General features: G+C 42.0%; 1 protein-coding gene across 3 annotated transcripts in view; it reads right to left on the bottom strand.

The window, feature by feature from the left end:
* The window catches only part of Rnf212 (ring finger protein 212), a 41491-nt gene that overhangs the window by 18619 nt on the left and 3926 nt on the right, over window positions 1–18946 (bottom strand). For all 3 annotated transcript variants that reach the window (XM_003751319.6, XM_017599407.3, XM_039092606.2), the window contains exons 2-3: window positions 14940–15001; window positions 2402–2476 (exon numbers count right to left, since the gene is read on the bottom strand). In XM_003751319.6, the coding sequence (XP_003751367.2) occupies window positions 2402–2476; window positions 14940–15001 (137 nt within the window). The remainder of the gene's footprint in view (window positions 1–2401; window positions 2477–14939; window positions 15002–18946) is intronic.

Raw genomic sequence — 18946 nt, 5'->3', positions numbered from 1 at the left:
TATCCCCCCTAGAGATGGGACTATGTATGGCCTGAATCTTCAGGTTAGCAGAGACAGTATCCTCCCTAGAGATGGGGTTATGCATGGCATGAATCTTCAGGTTAGCAGAGAAAGTATCCTCCCTAGATCTGAGTTCTGGCTCTACATCCACTATGAGAGGCTACTTCAAGAGATGGGACTATGTATGGCATGAGTCTTCAGGTTAGCAGACACAGTATCCCCCCTAGAGATGGGACTATGTATGGCATGAATCTTTAGTTTGGCAGACACAGTATGCCCCCTAGAGATGGGACTATGTATGGCATGAGTCTTCAGGTTAGCAGAGACAGTATCCCCCCTAGAAATGGGACTATGTATGGCATGAATCTTCAGGTTAGCAGAGACAGTATCCTCCCTAGAGATGGGACTATGTATGGCATGAATCTTCAGGTTGGAAGAGACAGTGTCCTCCCTAGAGTTGGGACTATGTATGGCATATATCTTCAGATTAGCAGAGAGAGTATCCTCCCTAGATCTGAGTTCAGGCTCTACAGTTTTCATGTTTTCAAGTCTCTTAGTCTCCGAAAATAACTTCAGCTTTTTAAGATAAGACAGGGCCATAGAATGACTGCTCCTCACATAGACAAGTATACATTGTTTTGAGGCCATGCTTGTAAGAATCTTCACTGAAGAAACAGTTGGTACCCTCCTTTAATTGTGCCAGCAGGTTTTGCTCCTCAAAGACCATCTCCAAGGGCCTAGTCAGGAACACTCTCCTTGCCTGCAGTGATAGCTCTGATCTTCCAGCTCGTAACATTCATGGGAGAGACTTGGAGATAAATCCTCCTCCTTCCCTGACTTTGGAAACTGGCAGGAGTCATGTTTTAACAGGACAAGGCTATATCTGGGGGGATTTGCTTTTCTTCAACTTCCCTTTCATACTTGTATAAGGTACATTGTATTATCCATGTTCTAGATTTGACCTAGGGGTGGGTAGAGCTGAGAATTGTTCTGGTAGTCTAATTGCTCTTAGAAACTAGAAACCTACCAGTTGTCAGTCCCTTGCCTTCTTCCTCAGTACACCAGGCACTGGTGATGGGAAAGAAAATGTCATGCACTAAGCCACTCCCTCAGAGGCCCAGATTTCTGTAGTATGTGTCAACACCAATCAGGGTGTGGGGTCCTAGTGGAATGGACAATGGAGCCTAGCAAGGCTTGTTGATGGGGAATGCTACCCTTACCAAGACGTGATGATTTTTATATAAGGGCTTTGCTATGAGCACCTTGCAGGTCCATGAATGACTGTGTCCAGTCTCCATAGTTGCTGATTTAGCAGACACAGGATAAATAAAGGATAAATAAAGGATAGAGCCAAATGGATAGTAGCACTGTAACCCAGATTCTTGTCGTATTAATGGGCAAAGGCTTCTTAGAGAGACAAGCTTGTATTGTAGATGAGACAAGTCCTGCCCAGAGAGCCTCTTGTGAGAATGGGAACAAGCTGGACTCCAGGCATCTGTGTCACTGGGTCTCCTGTCTACATGGACATTCCCTGTTTAGGTGTTTTCCTGGCTTGTGTTCTAGGGGATACATGGGAGACTTCATTAGTAAAACAAAGTAAAAAAGGACTGTGAAACCTGGGAAGGTGGCACAGAAATGTACCCTGGGACCTGGAAGGACGAGGTAGCAGAATTATGAGTTTAAAACAACTGGTTGTATAGGAATTTCTATGCTAACTTACAATCAATGATACACACACACACACACACACACACACACACACACACACGGAATAAGAGAGAGAGAGAGAGAGAGAGAGAGAGAGAGAGAGAGAGAGAGAATGCAAAGGAATTATAAATCTTTATCTTGCACTGATACAGCAAAAAAAAGGCCAACCCCAAGGCCAAAAAAGCCCTATGTTAAACCAGGCCTGTTCAGAGCCAAGAGCAACACAGCTAAGAAAGAGAGGACAGGAAACTGGGGTAAGGGGCAGGGAAGGACAGCTTCCCTTCAAGTTGAATATATCCAGATAATCCAAGGAATCAAGTTAAATGACATGCACCTTTGGGCTCAGCATAGGGGACACTGACACATGATGCTAGGGACAGAGGTCAAGTGAGGTCACTGACTGCAGGCAGCAGCATATAGCAAGAGTGTCAATAGGGAGATGAGTAGAAAGAAACAGAAAGGCAAGTGTCACAAGAGCACAAACAACAACACAGATAAAACAGATAAGGTCAGCACTGAAACCTTTTTGTGCAAATATTTTCAAAATAAGATAGTTAAAATAAACCTTGGAGAGGCAGAAGATATTTTCATACTCACCTCTGCAAGAGACTGGCCCCCAGAACACTTATATCACAGGGTCTCTGAGTAATGTGCTCTGGGCCTCACCACGTCAAGTCTCAAGCTTCTAACTCACCTGAGAGATCTCCTGGGAATACTTCTTGCACAGACCATCTATGTCCAGAAAGAACGTCTGGACATTGGAGTTAGTCTGAAGAGGAAGCAAATGACTATGTAGGAATTCTTTCAAGATCTACGATTAACTACACATAATACAAGAAACAGCAATTCACCCCTGTGAAGATGACCACACCTCCAAGGAGCATGCAGGGCAATGGCCCATACTGGCAGCTACTGAGCAACTCTGTACCACATGCCCCTCTATATCCTGTGAAAATATGCTTCAAAACAAAGGTAAAACGGTGACTTTTCCCCCAGACAAACAAAACCCAAGGGGATTTGTCACCAACAGATTGGTATTAAAAGCAAAAGTAAAGTAATTCCTTGGGTAGGAAATGATCATTGACAGACAACAGAGTTTCTCAGCAAAGAGCAAGAGAAGAGGGAGGGTGGGGAAATTCAACCGGGCATTAGCCATGTGTGGTAGTGTTGTGTTGTCAATTTAGTACAAAGTAAGAGACACTATAACATCTGGGGAGGGAGAGGATGCTGAAAAGGTCAATGGACTGAAACCATCTGAAGTCTTTCCATTGCCAGAAAAATCTAACTTAGATAAATCTCCTTTAAAACAGATTTTATTTTTATTTTAATTATGTGTATAATGTTTGTATGCCAGTATGTTCGTGTGAGAAGATCAACAGAGCCAAAAATTAGCTTTCTGAAATTGATGGTTCATATTACTCAATACACATTTGGCAAGGTTGTTCAATAAAAAAGAACTCATAATAGCCACTCTTAAAATTAGGGAGAAAACAAAAAGCAGGGGGTGTGGTTGCACATGACTTTAATCCTAGCACTTGGTAGACAAGAGGCAGGAGGATCTCTGTGCCTTTGAAGGAAGCTGGGTATAAATAGGGAGTTCCAGGACAGTCAGGACTGCATAGAAACACAGTCTCAAAATCTTAAATAAATAAATAGATAAATAAATAAAACAAAAGAAAATAAAATCAAACACCATTATAGATGTTATGAACTGGTTTTGTGGTAAGTACATAAAAATATAGTTGATACTGAAAATATAACTCTAAATGAAGCTCCATGGCTTCAGAATTTTAATTGTATAGAAAATTCATTGAGATGTTGGTTAGTGGGCCATAGAGGAGGCATGGAAGACAGTGAAGCTGAAGGTGATCTGAACAGGGGGTGGGGGACGGCCTCAGAGTCCCATAGAGTTTGGGACTGGGCAAGGGTTTGAATTACTGTGTTAATCTATCTAGGTGCATGGAGCCATATTGGATTTGGGCCTAGCTGCTTTTTGACTGCATGGTTCAAAGTGACTCTGGGCTGTTTGGCCACAAAGACTCACCCCTAAGATGACTGCCATAAGTCTTAAGATTGTTGGACAAAGCCTCTCCCATGAATTTACGGCACAGGAAGATAACATTCAAGGGATGCCTCAGCTCGAGCAGATACCAGTTATCTCCTCAGTCTTCACCCAGTGTCTCCACCACCTGACCTCATCACCTGACCTCTTTGCCTCCAGCTATCACTGCCTATACCCTCATCTCCCCCTCCTTCATGTTTCACAAAGGACACTCCCCCTACCTGAAAGCCTTAAAAGCTGTAACGTTCATCCCAATAAACGAGACCTTGACAACAGAATCTTGCTTGGTCTCCTTCTTCTCTCGCCCCCCATTTAGGCCCAAGGGTAGCGCCCCTTCGGGACCCTGAATAACTGGGTCCCCGCTGGCGGGGACAAGTGGCGCCCGAACACAGGGACCCCGAAGTACGGCCAACTACCGGACGACGGAGACAGGAGATCCTCGGAGAGATTGAGGACTCTCAGGCTGCATCGCTCGTGCATCACTGGAGAGGGAGGTAAGACTGTTGAATAAGTGTCGTCCCATCACCAAGGGGAAGGTATTGTCTAAGGAGGCTTGATTCATAGGAGAGATCAAGCGCTCATTCAGGGAGAGAGGAAAGAGTTAAGAAAAAGGATTTAATCAATTTCTTTTGTTTTATTGATGAAAAGTGTCCCTGGTTAATTTTAAGTGAAATTTTTTTTTGTCTTTATGTGAGAAACTTGTCCTTAGTTTATAATTGAAGGAGCAGAAATTAATTCCTATAGTTGGAATAAGGTTGGAAAGTGTTTAAATGTCTTATTGTAAGAAAAAGGATCCTAGGTGGTTCCGATTCAGGAGGTAGTGTCTGTGTCTTTGTGTATTTGTGTTTTGTGCCGGCTGAACTCTGGGTCTGTAGTTGCTCTCGAGTTCTGGAGTTCTGGAGTTTTGGTTTTGCAGATGCTCCCATCTCAGGCTGAGAGGGAGGATCGTGTCTCAGGAGAGACGCAAATGTGAGCGGTAGATGTGCCAGGGACTCACCGATTGCGCTGCCCTGGGAGACGTCCCAGGAGGTAAGAAGGGACCCCAGGGACGCCTGGGAGATTCCCGTCTGGGTGCCGGTGAGGATTCTGCCATTCTCATGGATTGGAGAAAAGACCGCCTTTCCGGCTGTCTGTATTTCCAGAGTGGTCTTTGTCTGTGTGTCTTAGGTCTTTGTTTTGTGTTACTTGTGACTTTGACAATGGGAAGATTCTGGTTGGGAAGGAGGAGTGATGTGGAATCTGCTCCCGTTCATCTGTCTTTGCTGAGCTCATGGAAGCTCCCATCTGAATCAGCTCAGTTTTGTGGCAATCTTGTGGCGGCCGCTTGTTTTTGTTTTGTGCGCACTTTTGTTTTTTTGTCTGTTTATCTTTTGATTGTCTTTCTATGTGACTAAATGCTTTTGCCCTCTTCAGCAGACCTCTATTTTCTGGACTCTCTTCTTGTTTTCTCACCATCCCACTTGGGATGCTTGTTAGTGGCTGTTACAGGAAATCTACATGCTCACTTGAGTGTGCTTGAGAAACAAGAATTTCAGGTTTGCCCTGGGTTCCTTTGGGATAGGTGTGGGGATAGGCTTGATTTCTATTGCAAATGATATAACATTGCATATGTTAGTACTCCTAACACTTCTTGGGACTGTGCCTCTGGGATCACAACCTGTATAAGTTTAGAAGTTCTAAGAGGCAGTCATGACCTTTGTGTGTAGGTTCAGATAGTGTCCAGATTGGAATCCTGATGCTAAAGACTTAGTAAGACACAAAAGAGAGTTGAGAATTACTTAGGGCTATCTTAAGGCGGAGTCCAGCTAGGTGCTGCAAGGGCATCTGCTGTTGCCCTGCAACACAAGGCTTATGGAGATAAAGCTTCAGTTGTGTTAATACAGAATTGTAGGCTAGAGTCTTGAAAGTATTTTTTAAAAAAAAAAAGAAAGAAAGAAACCTGGTAAAACATATCTTATTCCAAACAGCAATTAAATTGGTTATTACAAAATACTGATATGTGGCCTATCACATATACAAATTTTTCAGGCGAAGTTGATAATTTTACTCTTTGCATGCTTTTGTATTTCCTGTACATTTGTGCATGCAACCCATAGAAAATGCGCTTACTGTATTATAGGTGGTTCATCTAATGAAAAGGCTACATGTATGATTGGATCACTTGTTTATTCTCTTGAGTTTCTGCTGCTTCAGCACAGATTATTAAATTCCGTGCTTTAGCCACTGTTTTTAAAATGTTAAATAAAAAAAAAATCAAGCTTTCAATTCATATACTGATAGCCAATGTGCTGCTTGTGGTTTACAATTGATTTCAATTACTTAATGCTTTATTAAAGGCAGGTTTTCTACATAAAATCAGTGAGTGATGATTTCAGTGTAAATGTCTGACAACTCACTGTCCTTTCAGTGCTCTGGCTCAGACAACTAAACAAAACCATAGACCCAGCTCTTTGAAAATGATAATGGAGTTGATAACACACCCTCACAAAAAGAGGAAGACTACATTTGCTTACTCTCAACTCCCAGCCTCACCTTGCCGGCTCAGGGATTTCTAGTACAGTATTTATAGGATTTGGCATCTCTAATTAATGCTTATGTTTAGGTAAATAAAGCTGGTGAGGGGCTGGAGAGATGGCTTAGTGGTTAAGAGCACTAAGTACTGTTCCTTTATAGGCCATTTAAGAACTCAAACTGGATTGCCTGGACACCTTACTTAGCAAGGGAGGACAATGATACCAGGCAGATTATAGGCCTTATATAGAAACAGTTAGTAAAAAAAATCTCATTCTTTATATATCCAAAACAATAATGCTGGAGACAATAATTTGTTATAAAAGTCAATTTATAAATACAAGTGATCAGTGTCCTCAATTTAATCCTCAAGGACTTATCTTAATAAATAATATTTTAACAATATTTTAATAAATAAAAAGGGGAGTTATCCCTGTATGCTAAAATGTGCTCCTTTTATTTCAATTTTAAAATTTGGATGCCAAGGAACACTCTGAGTTTATGGCACCCTACAACTAGGCATACTTCTGCCAAGGTGAAATAGAAAGATCCACATATTGGCATGATCCTGTTCAGATATTTTATATGGGGAAGAGGGAATCTTTGTGTTTTTTCTACAGGATGCTACAAGAGTATGCCAGCTGCCAGAGGTGGTTGCTGAGACTTGCTGATCCTGGGAGCATGAAGATTCAGCTCTCCTGGTTCGGGTCCCTGGAGTCATTCCTGTGTCCTTGGAGGAATATGGAGGATTCCCACTCATCTTTTGTCATCACAGAAATTCTGGCAATTTGAATTTGCTGCAATCTGAAATTGCTGCAATCATTGTGTCCCGTCCCACCGCGGCCTGCGCTCCGACCCTCTGTGCACTGCTGACCGATCCTGAACTGTCCTGGGAAAGACCTTGGCATTTTCACTGCTATTGTAGCAGCCATTACTGCTGCAGCCATTGTGTCTGCAGTGTCTGGAGCTACCCTCCTCCAATCTATTGTTAGGCAAGCACAGTGGGTGAACTTTCTGGAGTAGTTGCTAACAATTGGGAATTCTAAATTTTATTACAGGAGAGGCTTGACTAGGCCCTTGGTGGTATGGCCATAGCAGCTGAGGAGAACCAGATGAGGTGCCCACTACTTATCGGGAGAGGCTCAATTTCCACAATCTCTTATATTAATGCCATCTGGCTCCTACTCTTTCGCCCCTGGGCTCAAGTAAGAGGAATGAGAAGATGATCCAATGTAGCTATCCTCAGGGACGGGCAACTTCCTCTGACCCTTGACCAATCTAAGACAGGAACCTTGGGGGCGACAAGGTGATCCTATGACAGATAAGGCTGGGGTTTGAGAGGTCGATCCTAAGACAGAGGTGGCTACACCCCGTTTAAACGTGCGGGCCGGTCAAATGCTCCTCTGCCCAGTTTCTCCCCCAATAACACACACGTATAGCCCAGAATGGTGTGTTACAGCATAAGTTCATTCCTAGCCATTGGGGTGCAGTCCTAACTGCAAGAGTGGCTCACCATGGCCGAGCTGGGCACTCTGTGAGGCATGTCTGGTCTCTCTCAGACCACTACTTCCACCTAATGGTTTTTTATAAAAGAAAAATGGGGGAGATGAACGGAGCCATATTGGATTTGGGCCTAGCTGCTTTTTGACTGCATGGTTCAAAGTGACTCTGGGCTGTTTGGCCACAGAGACTCACCCCTAAGATGACTGCCATAAGTCTTAAGATTGTTGGACAAAGCCTCTCCCATGAATTTACGGCACAGGAAGATAACATTCAAGGGATGCCTCAGCTCGAGCAGATACCAGTTATCTCCTCAGTCAACACCCAGTGTCTCCACCACCTGACCTCATCACCTGACTTCTTTGCCTCCAGCTATCACTGCCTATACCCTCATCTCCCCCTCCTTCATATTTCACAAAGGTCACTCCCCCTACCTGAAAGCCTTAAAAGCTGTAACGTTCATCCCAATAAACGAGACCTTGACAACAGAATCTTGCTTGGTCTCCTTCTTCTCTCGCCCCCCATTTAGGCCCAAGGGTAGCGCCCCTTCGGGACCCTGAATAACTGGGTCCCCGCTGGCGGGGACATCTAGGGTGCTTATATTTGTGAGTTCATTACAATAAACTTGCACCCACACACCACACACACACACACACACACACACACACACACACACACACACACACACACACACACAGAGAGACTGGGAGACTGGTATGGACCTTGCTATATAGACTAGACTGGTCTAGGATTCCAGTCTCTGCTTCCCAAGTTCTGAGATTAAAGGCACAGGCTACTACTCTCTACTTTGATACCTTTTATGAAGCTATTAACTACGACTTATTATTATATATTAACTATAAAAAGAAACTTTCAACTTCGGCTTATATATGAACATGGGTGCAAAAAACTCCCAAGAGAAACAATAGCAAATTGAATCTGTCTGAAAAAGCTGTAGTATTTCATCATAACTTGACACTATTCATGGAGACTTACGTGGGTTTTTAGTTTTAAAAGTAAATGAAGGGGTCAGAGAGTTGGGAATCCATGCTGGGCAGTTCACAACTATCTGTAACTCCTACTCTAGGGAATCTAGTTATTTCTGACCTCTGTACAGACACATACTTTTTTTTTTTAAGAAAAAGCAAATGTATTCTTCACTACACAAAATATGGTAAAACAGTATTATCAAGAATTACAGAAAAGTAATCAATATAGTTATACTGATTATATACCATTCATGATTTTAAAAATACCTTTAGCAAACTAGTATAGTATACTTGGTGAAAAACTAAAACCCTGACCATGAGGTTAAGAGAAATGAGGGTGCTTGCTGTAGGCAGCACTTCTAAACAGACACTACTTGTGGTGGTTTAAATAGGTGTGGGCTCCATAGATTCATGTGTTTGAACGCTTAGCTCATAGGGCACTATTAGAAGGTATGGCCTTATTGGAGTAGGTGTGGCCTTGTTGGAGAAAGTATGTCATTGTGGGGTAGGCTTTGAGGTTTCCTATACTCAAGCTCCACCCAGTGTGGAGTACAGTCTCCTGGGTGCCTCCAGGTCAAGATGTAGAACTGTGTCAGCTCCTTCTCCAATACCATGTTTGCCTGCATGCTGCCATGCTTCCTGCCACAATAATGGACTAAACCTCTAAAACTGAGCCAGTCCACTTAAATGTTTGTCTTCATAAGAGTTGCCTTGGTTATAATGTCTCTTCACAGCAATAAAACTCAACTAAGCTACTACTGCATAAGCAAATATTCTAGAAGAATAGGGTCTTTCACACAGTCAATGATGCAATACATTTTTACATACTAGTCATGAATGTTTACAAGATGGTGTTTTCAAAGCTGATGTAGTAGCTCTCTAAAGCAGCCAGCACCTAAAGATGGCTACCACAGTTTGCAGACCTCCATGGAGAAGCACTTGCAATTTACTGAGAAGTGAGAGAGTACTTGAACAAAACATACCCTACATTCATGGGCTTAAAGAGCCAATACTGAGTAGATGTCAATTGTCCCTTAATTTTTATTTATTTTTACTTTTTGGTAATAAGTACAAATAAAACTGCTAATGAGGGAGGGGAAGGGAAAGATGTTTTCATAGTCAGATTATTTGAGGTAGGAAAACCTACCCTAAATCTTGACTATATCTTCTAATGGCAGCCCACATAAAAGAATACAGGAGAAGGAAACTGCTCATCTTCTTCAGAAGAACTTTGCTAGTCCCTCATTGCTGTCTGAGGTACTTTTGCCTTTTTATTTCCAGCCATGGTTCTGTCTGCTCTGGAACACAAGGAGTTTATCTTACTCTGGTCTTTATCATTATAGACAGAACTATATTGCCTGGAGTCTAAAAGTCAGAGATTTTCCAACATCATTATGCATTTATCTCCTTACAGTTAGTCTTTCCTTTCTCCCTCTGCTTGAAAGCCAGTTACACTTCACTTGAACTCATTATTCCTTGTGGTCCTGCAGGGAGGCAAATTTCAAACAACACACCCTTCTGCTTTGATCTGAGGTCACCAGAGGGTTTCCTCCTAGAATCCCAGTTGCCCCACCCCCTGCATTTTGCAAGCATCTGACTAATTCTGCACTAGTATTGTATTTCATGTATGAACTAGTAATGGTTCATTTTAATGACAATCAAATCAACACATGAATCTGTTATAAGAGTATCCGGGGCACCTCTTGAATAGTCTGGAACACTGTTGGTCTGAGAAAATCTGCTTATGTAACAGACTTGAAGAAACAGACTAAACTAGAGACCATTGGAGGGCACTTCCCTGAAGCTTACTTCCTAGACTTAAGTATAGGTATAAATGATACACACTGAGAGCATTACAGAGGCCTTTCTACTGAAGTTCTTGCATTTGTTGAGCATAGGTAAACATGTTCCTTTCTTTCTTTCTTTCTTTCTTTCTTTTTTTTTAAATGGGAGGTTTTATTGGCAGAGACAGTCTCTTAGGGGATGTGAAGAGGGGAGGAGGAGAGGGAGGAAGAGGGGGAGGAGGAGGGGGAGGAAGAGGGGGAGGAGGAGGAGGAGGAGGAGGGGGAGGAGGAAGAGGAAGAAGAGAAGAAGGCAGTGGCAGCGGTGGGGGCAAGGGGCTGCCAGTTGGGGAATGAGTCTTTAATACAGGCTTATGATGCAGGCAACAAAAGGATGTGTAGCAGGTGCCATGGCAACGGATGCAGGAGAGGTGCTGCTGTCTAGAGAGGATATGTTTGGTCACTGGGTCTGGGAGTTGGCTATAAAGAACTTCTGGCTGTCCACAGATGCACCTGATGCTAACATGTTTCTCCTGGCTGCATATTAATGGTTCCTCTCTCCCCATGGCTGCTTCCTCACAGTCCCCCTTCCTCCTCCTTCCTCAGGTACACATGTTCACTCAGTGGTATAACTGCTAGGTCTCCGGTGTATGCTCAAAAAGGAATTCTGGTGGTTGAGTGAGAAGCAGTCTGAAGTGAGAACAATAGAGGTAACAGGTACAGAGAGCTAACTTGAATGCTGTGGGTGAGAGACCACAGCCATCTGAAAAAATATTCCAGGCAAAAGTAACAGAAAGACCAGGCACTAGATGGAGTTATCTTGCTACAGAAGTAGCACCAGGTCAGAGCTGCTGACCTGGAGACCAGGAGGTCCCAGAGGTATAGCCACAAGAGCCCTTTGACTTTTTCCTACACAGTGAGACTTAAAAGGGTGAGATATCTCATAGATACAAGTAGATCCACTGGCTACAGAGTGAAAAGCAGGAAGGATTAGCACCTGTGGTGACATATAACCATGGGAAAACCATGGGTTCGTCAAAGACTGCTGAAGGAGGAGCCCACATTTATGGTTTAGGGTGTGATGTAGAAGAAAGAGCAGAAGGAATCCCTCACTGGTTTTAGCAGCTTCACTGTTTCATTTGCTTGTTCTCCCATACATAGAACACTTTTTACAAACACCCATAGAACAGTCATATTTACCATATAGTCAATCATAATGAAAGGGGCTGAAGAGATAGCTTGGTGGTTAAGAGCACTGGGTAATCTTCCAGAGGATCCAGGTTCAATTCCTGGTACCTTTATTGTGACTTACAAGCCTTTATAATTCTAGTTCTAAGAGATCTGACACCATCTTCTGGTCTCTCTGGGCACTAGGGAACATATGTGTAAGCCCAACAACTGTATGCATAAAATAAAAAAATTCAATAAAAATAAACCATAATAAAAATGCTGATTAACTTATAAAAATACGCTAACACCAAAGTCTCTGGTCACAGTGTTATAAAGTTAAAGCATAAGGGTGATGGTGGAGCTAAAGTTCTAATCATTTAGAAATTAAAAATATTCCAATCTTACTTCCTGCACTTCTTCTCCCTGTTTCTTCCTTTATTTCACTGTGGCCCAAGCTGACTTTGAACCCTCAGCAACCTTTCTACTTTAGCTTCCCAAGTGTTGATACCATGCCCAACTCTAAGATTATTCTTTGAAACAATTTTTGAGTTAGAACAGAAATAAATAAAGGCCAGAAAGATGGGACTAATTGCTTTTTAAAGTTTTTTAATTTATTTTTTTTTAAATTTTTTCAAAGATTAAATGCTCTGGAGGTAAAAGCAAGCATATATCTGTGAGCTCAAGGCCAGCCTGTTCTACACAGAGAGACTGTCTCAAACACACAAATGTAACAAAGGGTATAAACTTTCCAATGATTCCAGGAAAGCAGTCCTCAAGACATTAAAGAGTATAGCACACGTAAGGACGTTACTAATGTCCTAGTCAGGATTGCTACTGCTGTGATTAAACACCATGACCAAAAAGCAATTTAGGGAGGAAAAGGGGTTATTTTGCTTACACTTCCAGGTTATAGTCTATCACTGAGGGGAGTTAGGGCAGGAACTCGATAGGCAGGAATCTGGAGGCAACAGCTGATGTAGGGGCCATGGGGGGACGGTGCTCATTATGGCTTGCTCAGCCTGCTTTCTTGATTATTATTTTTTTTTCAGAGCTGGGGACCGAACCCAGGGCCTTGTGCTTGCTAGGCAAGCACCCTACCACCGAGCTAAATCCCCAACCCCTCAGCCTGCTTTCTTATAGAACCCAGGACTACTAGCCCAGGGGCTCTGCCCTCCCCATCCATTGCTAATTAAGAAAACACAGGTCTTTCCACAGCCTGATCTTAAGAAGGCATTTTCTCAATTTAGGTTCCCTCCTCTCTGAAGACTCTAACTTGTGTCAAGTTGATATAAAACTAGCCCGCACAAGATACAAATTGCCTAAACATTTAACCCAGAAAGCTGGAGAAGGGTCAGCCTGACCCTGGCCTTATGGCTAGGAAGGGGCGCTGCATAGGTATGGAAACTAGGATGTGGCATTTAGTAAACAGTATGTGAGCAGCAAAATAGCAAACTGATGTGTACTCTCTATTACATTTAAATAGTTAAATATTTCCCCTTACTTTTTTACCTTTAGGAATTCATGCCTATGAAAACTCTAGCAATTGTGGACAGAAATTGGTAAAAATAATGAGTGTAAGGCAAAAAAATTCCAAACAAATGAGCAAACACACAAACAAAAAACAGGAAAAAACTCCACAGGCTGTTTAAAAGAGTCCTCAAGCTCTATCCACTGCTTGACTATGGGCCTCTGCATCCCTCTGAGTCAGCTACTGGGTAGAGCCTCTCAGAGGACAGTCACCCTGGACTCCTGTCCACAAGCATAACAGTATCATTAATATTGTAAGGGATTGGTGCTTGTCCATGGGATGGGTCTCAGTTGGGGAAAGGACTGTGGGCCCTGAAGGAGATAGGCACTCCACAGGACGACAGTCAGTCAACTAACCTGGACCCTTGGGGTTCTCAGAGACTGAACTACTAACCAAAGAACATATTCAGGGTGGACCCGGGCTTTCCCCACAACACACACCTATGTAGCAGATGTGCAGCTTGGTCTTCATGTGGGTCCTGAACAACTGGAGCATGAGGTTATCCCAAAAGCTGTTGCCTGTCTATGGGATGTGCTCTTCTAGCTGGGCTGCCTTGTCTGGCCTCCGTGGGAGAGGATGTGCCTAGCCCTGCAGACACTGGATATGCTAGGGTGGGGAGATATCCAGGTGGATATCCACTTTCTCAGGGGAGAAGGAGATGGGGGAGTGGGGGAAGGATTTTGGGAGGAGGTGCCTGGGAAGAAGGGCAGTGAGCAGTGTGTAAACAAAACAAAATAAAACAAAAAATCAGGAAGATATGCAGTTGTGTAAAAAATATGTACCACAACATGATATTATTTGGAAAAATTCTGTAAAAAAAAAAAAAAGACAAACATAAACTAGGTGCCAACTCCTAGATGTTGTCATCTTTGGAACAGGATCTGGGAATTGCCACATTGTCTTTTAGGACTTTCTATATTATCTGAGTTTTTGGGTAACTCTGTTGGCTTTTTTTTCTTTTTCTTTTCTTTTCTTTCTTTCTTTTTTTTTTTAATAAAAACTGTGATGTTTAAAAACACGAGTTCAAATACATATCTGGGAAACAGGCAAAGAGACAAATCACTTGATAAGTTTATACCAAGGAATAAATTAACCTGACATATTTATAGATAGAACTAAAGGCCCTGGTTTAAGCCCTTGGAGCAAATAACTTTAACATATTATGAACAACCCTCTTAATAATTTACTATATGAAAATTTGATTTTATTGCCCGACTAGGAAGTCAGTGTTGTACTAATTTTCATTTCTAAGAACATAGGGTGTTCCAATAAACTGTGCATAAGGCTAATCTATGAAGGAAAGTATAACGAGGGTTTAAAAGCAAATCCTGATTGGTATAGAGGCCCGTGACTGTAATGTCAGCACTCAGTAGGCTAATGCAGAAGGATACTGTATTTAAGGACATCCTGGATAACACAATGACAAACACATTTTGACAGACACATTTTGCTTAGCAAAACTAAAGACAAAAAAATTACAAACCAACAGTGATTAATCAAAACCAACTAACAATAAAACCAAATCAAACCATGGAATAGGAAATCCAAATCCTATTATGCTTTAGTACTCACAAATGTTAATCTAGCAAAAATGAATGAAAAATTTAGATCTTAGTTACTAAGAATTTAAACCCAAATTAAAAGGAAATACTATTATGACGAATATTCAAATTCTAGAGATTTCAACTTACATGTTTTGAGAGTAAAACTGTCTGACAAGGGACTTCACAGATCATGCATTCATTCTTTTTACCTATCAGAGAGAAGCAGATGTTCAATTACATTATACTGACCAGTGTTGTGAAATATGTATGAACATAGACTTTGTGTTGCAATGCAGGATTACACATCATCTAAGTGTTTTCACGTTCTTAAATGATGAAGCTGTGGATTCATGAAGGGATTTATACAGTCATTTATTTGTATATGTCCTCCCCACCCCAAAAATAAATCCACAAGTGTCAACAATACTTAAATTAGATTTTAAGACGGAATTCTTTCTCTCTCCCCATATCCAGTGCATTCAGGTATGAGTAGGTGTGTGTGTTTTCTCCATGCAGGGACTCACATACACTGTTTTCTAGTGTTAAATGTTAGCACAAGCCCTTAAAAAAATCTCTCTCTCTCTTTTTTTTTTTTTTTTTTTGAGGCTGGGCATGGTGACACACACCTTTAATCCCAGCACTTGGAAGGCAGAGGCAGAAGGAGCTCTTTGAGATCCTGGTCTACACAGTGAGCTCCAGAACTGCCAAGACTACTTAGATACTTTGTCTCAAAAACCAACCAACCAACCAACCAACCAACCAACCAACCAACCAACCTATCAACCTACCAACCAACCAAAACAAAACAACCCCAACCAATATCCCCCCAAAACCCAAACCAACAAAACTAAACAAACAAACAAACAAACAAACAAACAAACAAACAAACCCCAAACTTTCTGAGACAAGGGCTTGTTTAGCTGCCTGGGAAGGCTTTGAACTTGCAATCCTCTTGTTTCTGCCTCTCAACTAGTACAAAGCACACACCACCATCTCGTTTTGTGACATTTTAATTTAAAACTTTTAACAATTTAAAATGAAAACAACTCTTTCAAGCCTCCACAAGGTCATCTTTATATCGCCACGGGGTTTCGGTTACCTAGAGCCAGTTTCAGCTTAAGCATGAAAGGTTTATAAACCTGTCTACCTGCATATAACTGCATATAACTGCATATAACTAATTTATTTGCTCACACTCTAGCTTTTTACTGAGGATCTAGAAGGAGTCTGTCCATATTTCACTATCTTTCCCCCCCATGAAACTGACCACCATCTTGGCTTGAATCTTTGAACTCACTGGCTGGCACTCAGCACCTGCCTTGTTAGCCCATCACCCTTGTGAGGCACAGCATGGGTGCCTTATCAGCATTTCAGTTGCTACCACGTCCTGGACCTCTTTAGTACTTTATGTAAAAATGCAGAATTGTCACAGGGTTTCTTATAATTAAACTTACACACACACACACACACACACACACACACACACACACGCACACAGCAGGGGGTGTTGAGGAAGAGCAAATGCAAGCAGAGGGCAACTTCCAGGAGTCAGCTCCTATAGTGGGATCTGGGGATTGAACTCAGATCATCAGGCTCAGCAGCAACTACTGTTAACTAGCTTCTCCTTTCTTCTTATAAAGACATTCAAGTACTCTTTCCCTAACCCCACAGCATCCACCCCCTACCACCGCACTGTTCCTATGCTACTTTTCTTACTCCATGTTGCTTTATGTACTATCTTTTTTTTTTAAAGATTTATTTATTTATTATATATAAGTATACTGTAGCTGTCTTCAGATACATCAGAAGAGGGCATCTGATCTCTTTACAGATGGTTGAGCCACCATGTGGTTGCTGGGAATTGAACTCATGACCTCTGGAAGAGCAGTCGGGTGCTCTTAACCGCTGAGCCATCTCTCCAGCCCTATTGTACTATCTTAAATAGGAGCTGCACAGTAAAAGATTACAGAACAGAGTCATTAAAACACAAGTATTAGCCAGAGGTTGGGGGATGTGGGGTGGCATACCCTTTTAATCCCAGCACTCCCAAGGCAGAGGCAGGAAGATCTCTAATGAGTTTGAGGCCAGCCTGGTCTTCAAAACACGTTCCAGGACAGCGAGGGCTACTACAGAGAAACCTTGTCTCAACAAAACAACAAAACAAAACAAAACAAAACAAAACCAACAAAATAAAAAAACTCCAAACAACAATACAAAACAAAGACAAACTACAGGTATTGTTCTGGGGAAGACTGAGAGGGGGCAGAGAGGAAATCCCTTGTAGTTCGCTGCCAAAATGGCTCATATTTAATATATACCTGCTCACAAGTCAACTAAAAATAAATACTACACTGAAAGAGAGGACCTGAATGAGCAAGCAAAAAGCTCTCCCCTCCTCCTCCCCCAAAAGTCTTTCAGTAGGGAATGAAAAACTTATGGCAGAGTAACTGAAGGATATTCACAACCTTAGAAATAAAAGATTATTTGTGTGTGTGCATTTGTTTGTGTTTTTGTTGTTGTTTTGTGTTTTGAGACATGGTTTCTCTGTGTAGTCCTGGCTGTCCTGCCTATAAACCAGTCTGGCCTAGAACTCAGAGATCTACTTGTGTATGGGTCCCAAGAGCTGGGATTAACAGTGGAGGCAGTCTGTGCCCTAGTAAGCAATATACACTATATCATTTTTTGTTCTTAAAATCTGCACACTGGCTCAACTTTGGTAAGAACACTTGCTACTTAGTGTGACGATGTGAGTTCAATCCATGTAACCCACATGGTGGAGGGAGAGAAACAATTCCTACAGCCAATACTTTGACATTCCCCACAGTGTATATGTGAGTGTGAAATTTCCATCAAGGGCTAGAGAGATGACTCAGCCGTTAAGAACTAGTGGCTTTTTTTTAGAGGACCTGAGTTCAGTTCCCAGGATCCATATGGTGGCTCACAACCTTCTATATCTCCACTCCCAGGAGAGTCAATGACCTTGCAGATACGTAGCACAAACATGGTAAACAAACGTACATGAAGGCAAAACACCCATACATATAAAAATAAGTAAAAATTTAAGAAAGTCTGGAAGCATACACACCAGAGTTTAACAAGACTGTGCAAATGTGGATCATGAGAACGAGTTAAGATTCTGTCTAGAGGTCTCTATCCTTTCCCTCCAATTTCTTTTGTGTGTCTCTGGGGTTGATATACTTCCAACATGTATTACCTGTGGTTTTGGAAGAATAGCTTCAGGGTACTGGAACTGTTGGCCTCATGATTAAAGGGCCAGAAACACTTGGACGTGTACCACCCAAGGCCTTAAACTAGTCACACACAGCAGTGTTGGGGATTTGTAATTTACAACATCATGAAGGTATATATCTTTACTGTTCTAACTTTAGGTTATTTTAAGTCATTGGTGACTTCTACCACTGACTCAGTAGGTATTTTCAAACACTGATTCTTGGACCTCAGGGGAAAATCTAGGTCATTAAGATCTCTACTTCCTTCTTTATCCAACATCTTTTTTTTTTCCCTGTCTACTTACAACCTATAAAATATGTTTCCCAAGGTGGTAGTATTTTCCAATTGCCTAATCATTTGGCATTTACATGTTACTGACTCACCATTAACATTCCTGACTTCTTTGAATTCCAGATTTCCACTCAGAACTATCTCTTGTTTCCTCCCTAGACAGCTCCCACAAGACAGGGTCTAAGGTATCAATTCTCAACCTGTGGGTAGTGACCCCTCTGGGGGGGGGGGTTACCTAAGACCACATGAAAACACAGATATTTACATTATGATTCACCACAGGCCTCTAACCCTGAAGTAGCAACAAAAATAATTTTATGGTTGGGGATTACAACATGAGGAACTATATTAAAGGGCTGAAGCATTAGGAAGATTGAAAACTACTGGTCTAAAATGAGCTTACCAGCTTACCCTAGCTGTTCTCTGTCCAGCATCCACCAGCAAAAAGTTCAGCTCCCTTGCTTTCTTGAATTAAGCCTGTTCAATCTACCTTGTCTTTCCCAAACCCATCATTTCTCCTGATCCCAGGGGTACAACTTGTTCCCAATGCTTCTCACAAGCTTCACTACATAAGCTTCTAAATTTCTCTCACTCCAGATTACTTTTTATGCCAGGCTTCCTCTTAAAAACTA

This window comes from Rattus norvegicus, chromosome 14, assembly GCF_036323735.1.
Source record: "Rattus norvegicus strain BN/NHsdMcwi chromosome 14, GRCr8, whole genome shotgun sequence".
Classification (NCBI taxonomy): Eukaryota; Metazoa; Chordata; class Mammalia; order Rodentia; family Muridae; genus Rattus; species Rattus norvegicus.
This window is presented reverse-complemented; position numbering and strand designations above follow the sequence as displayed.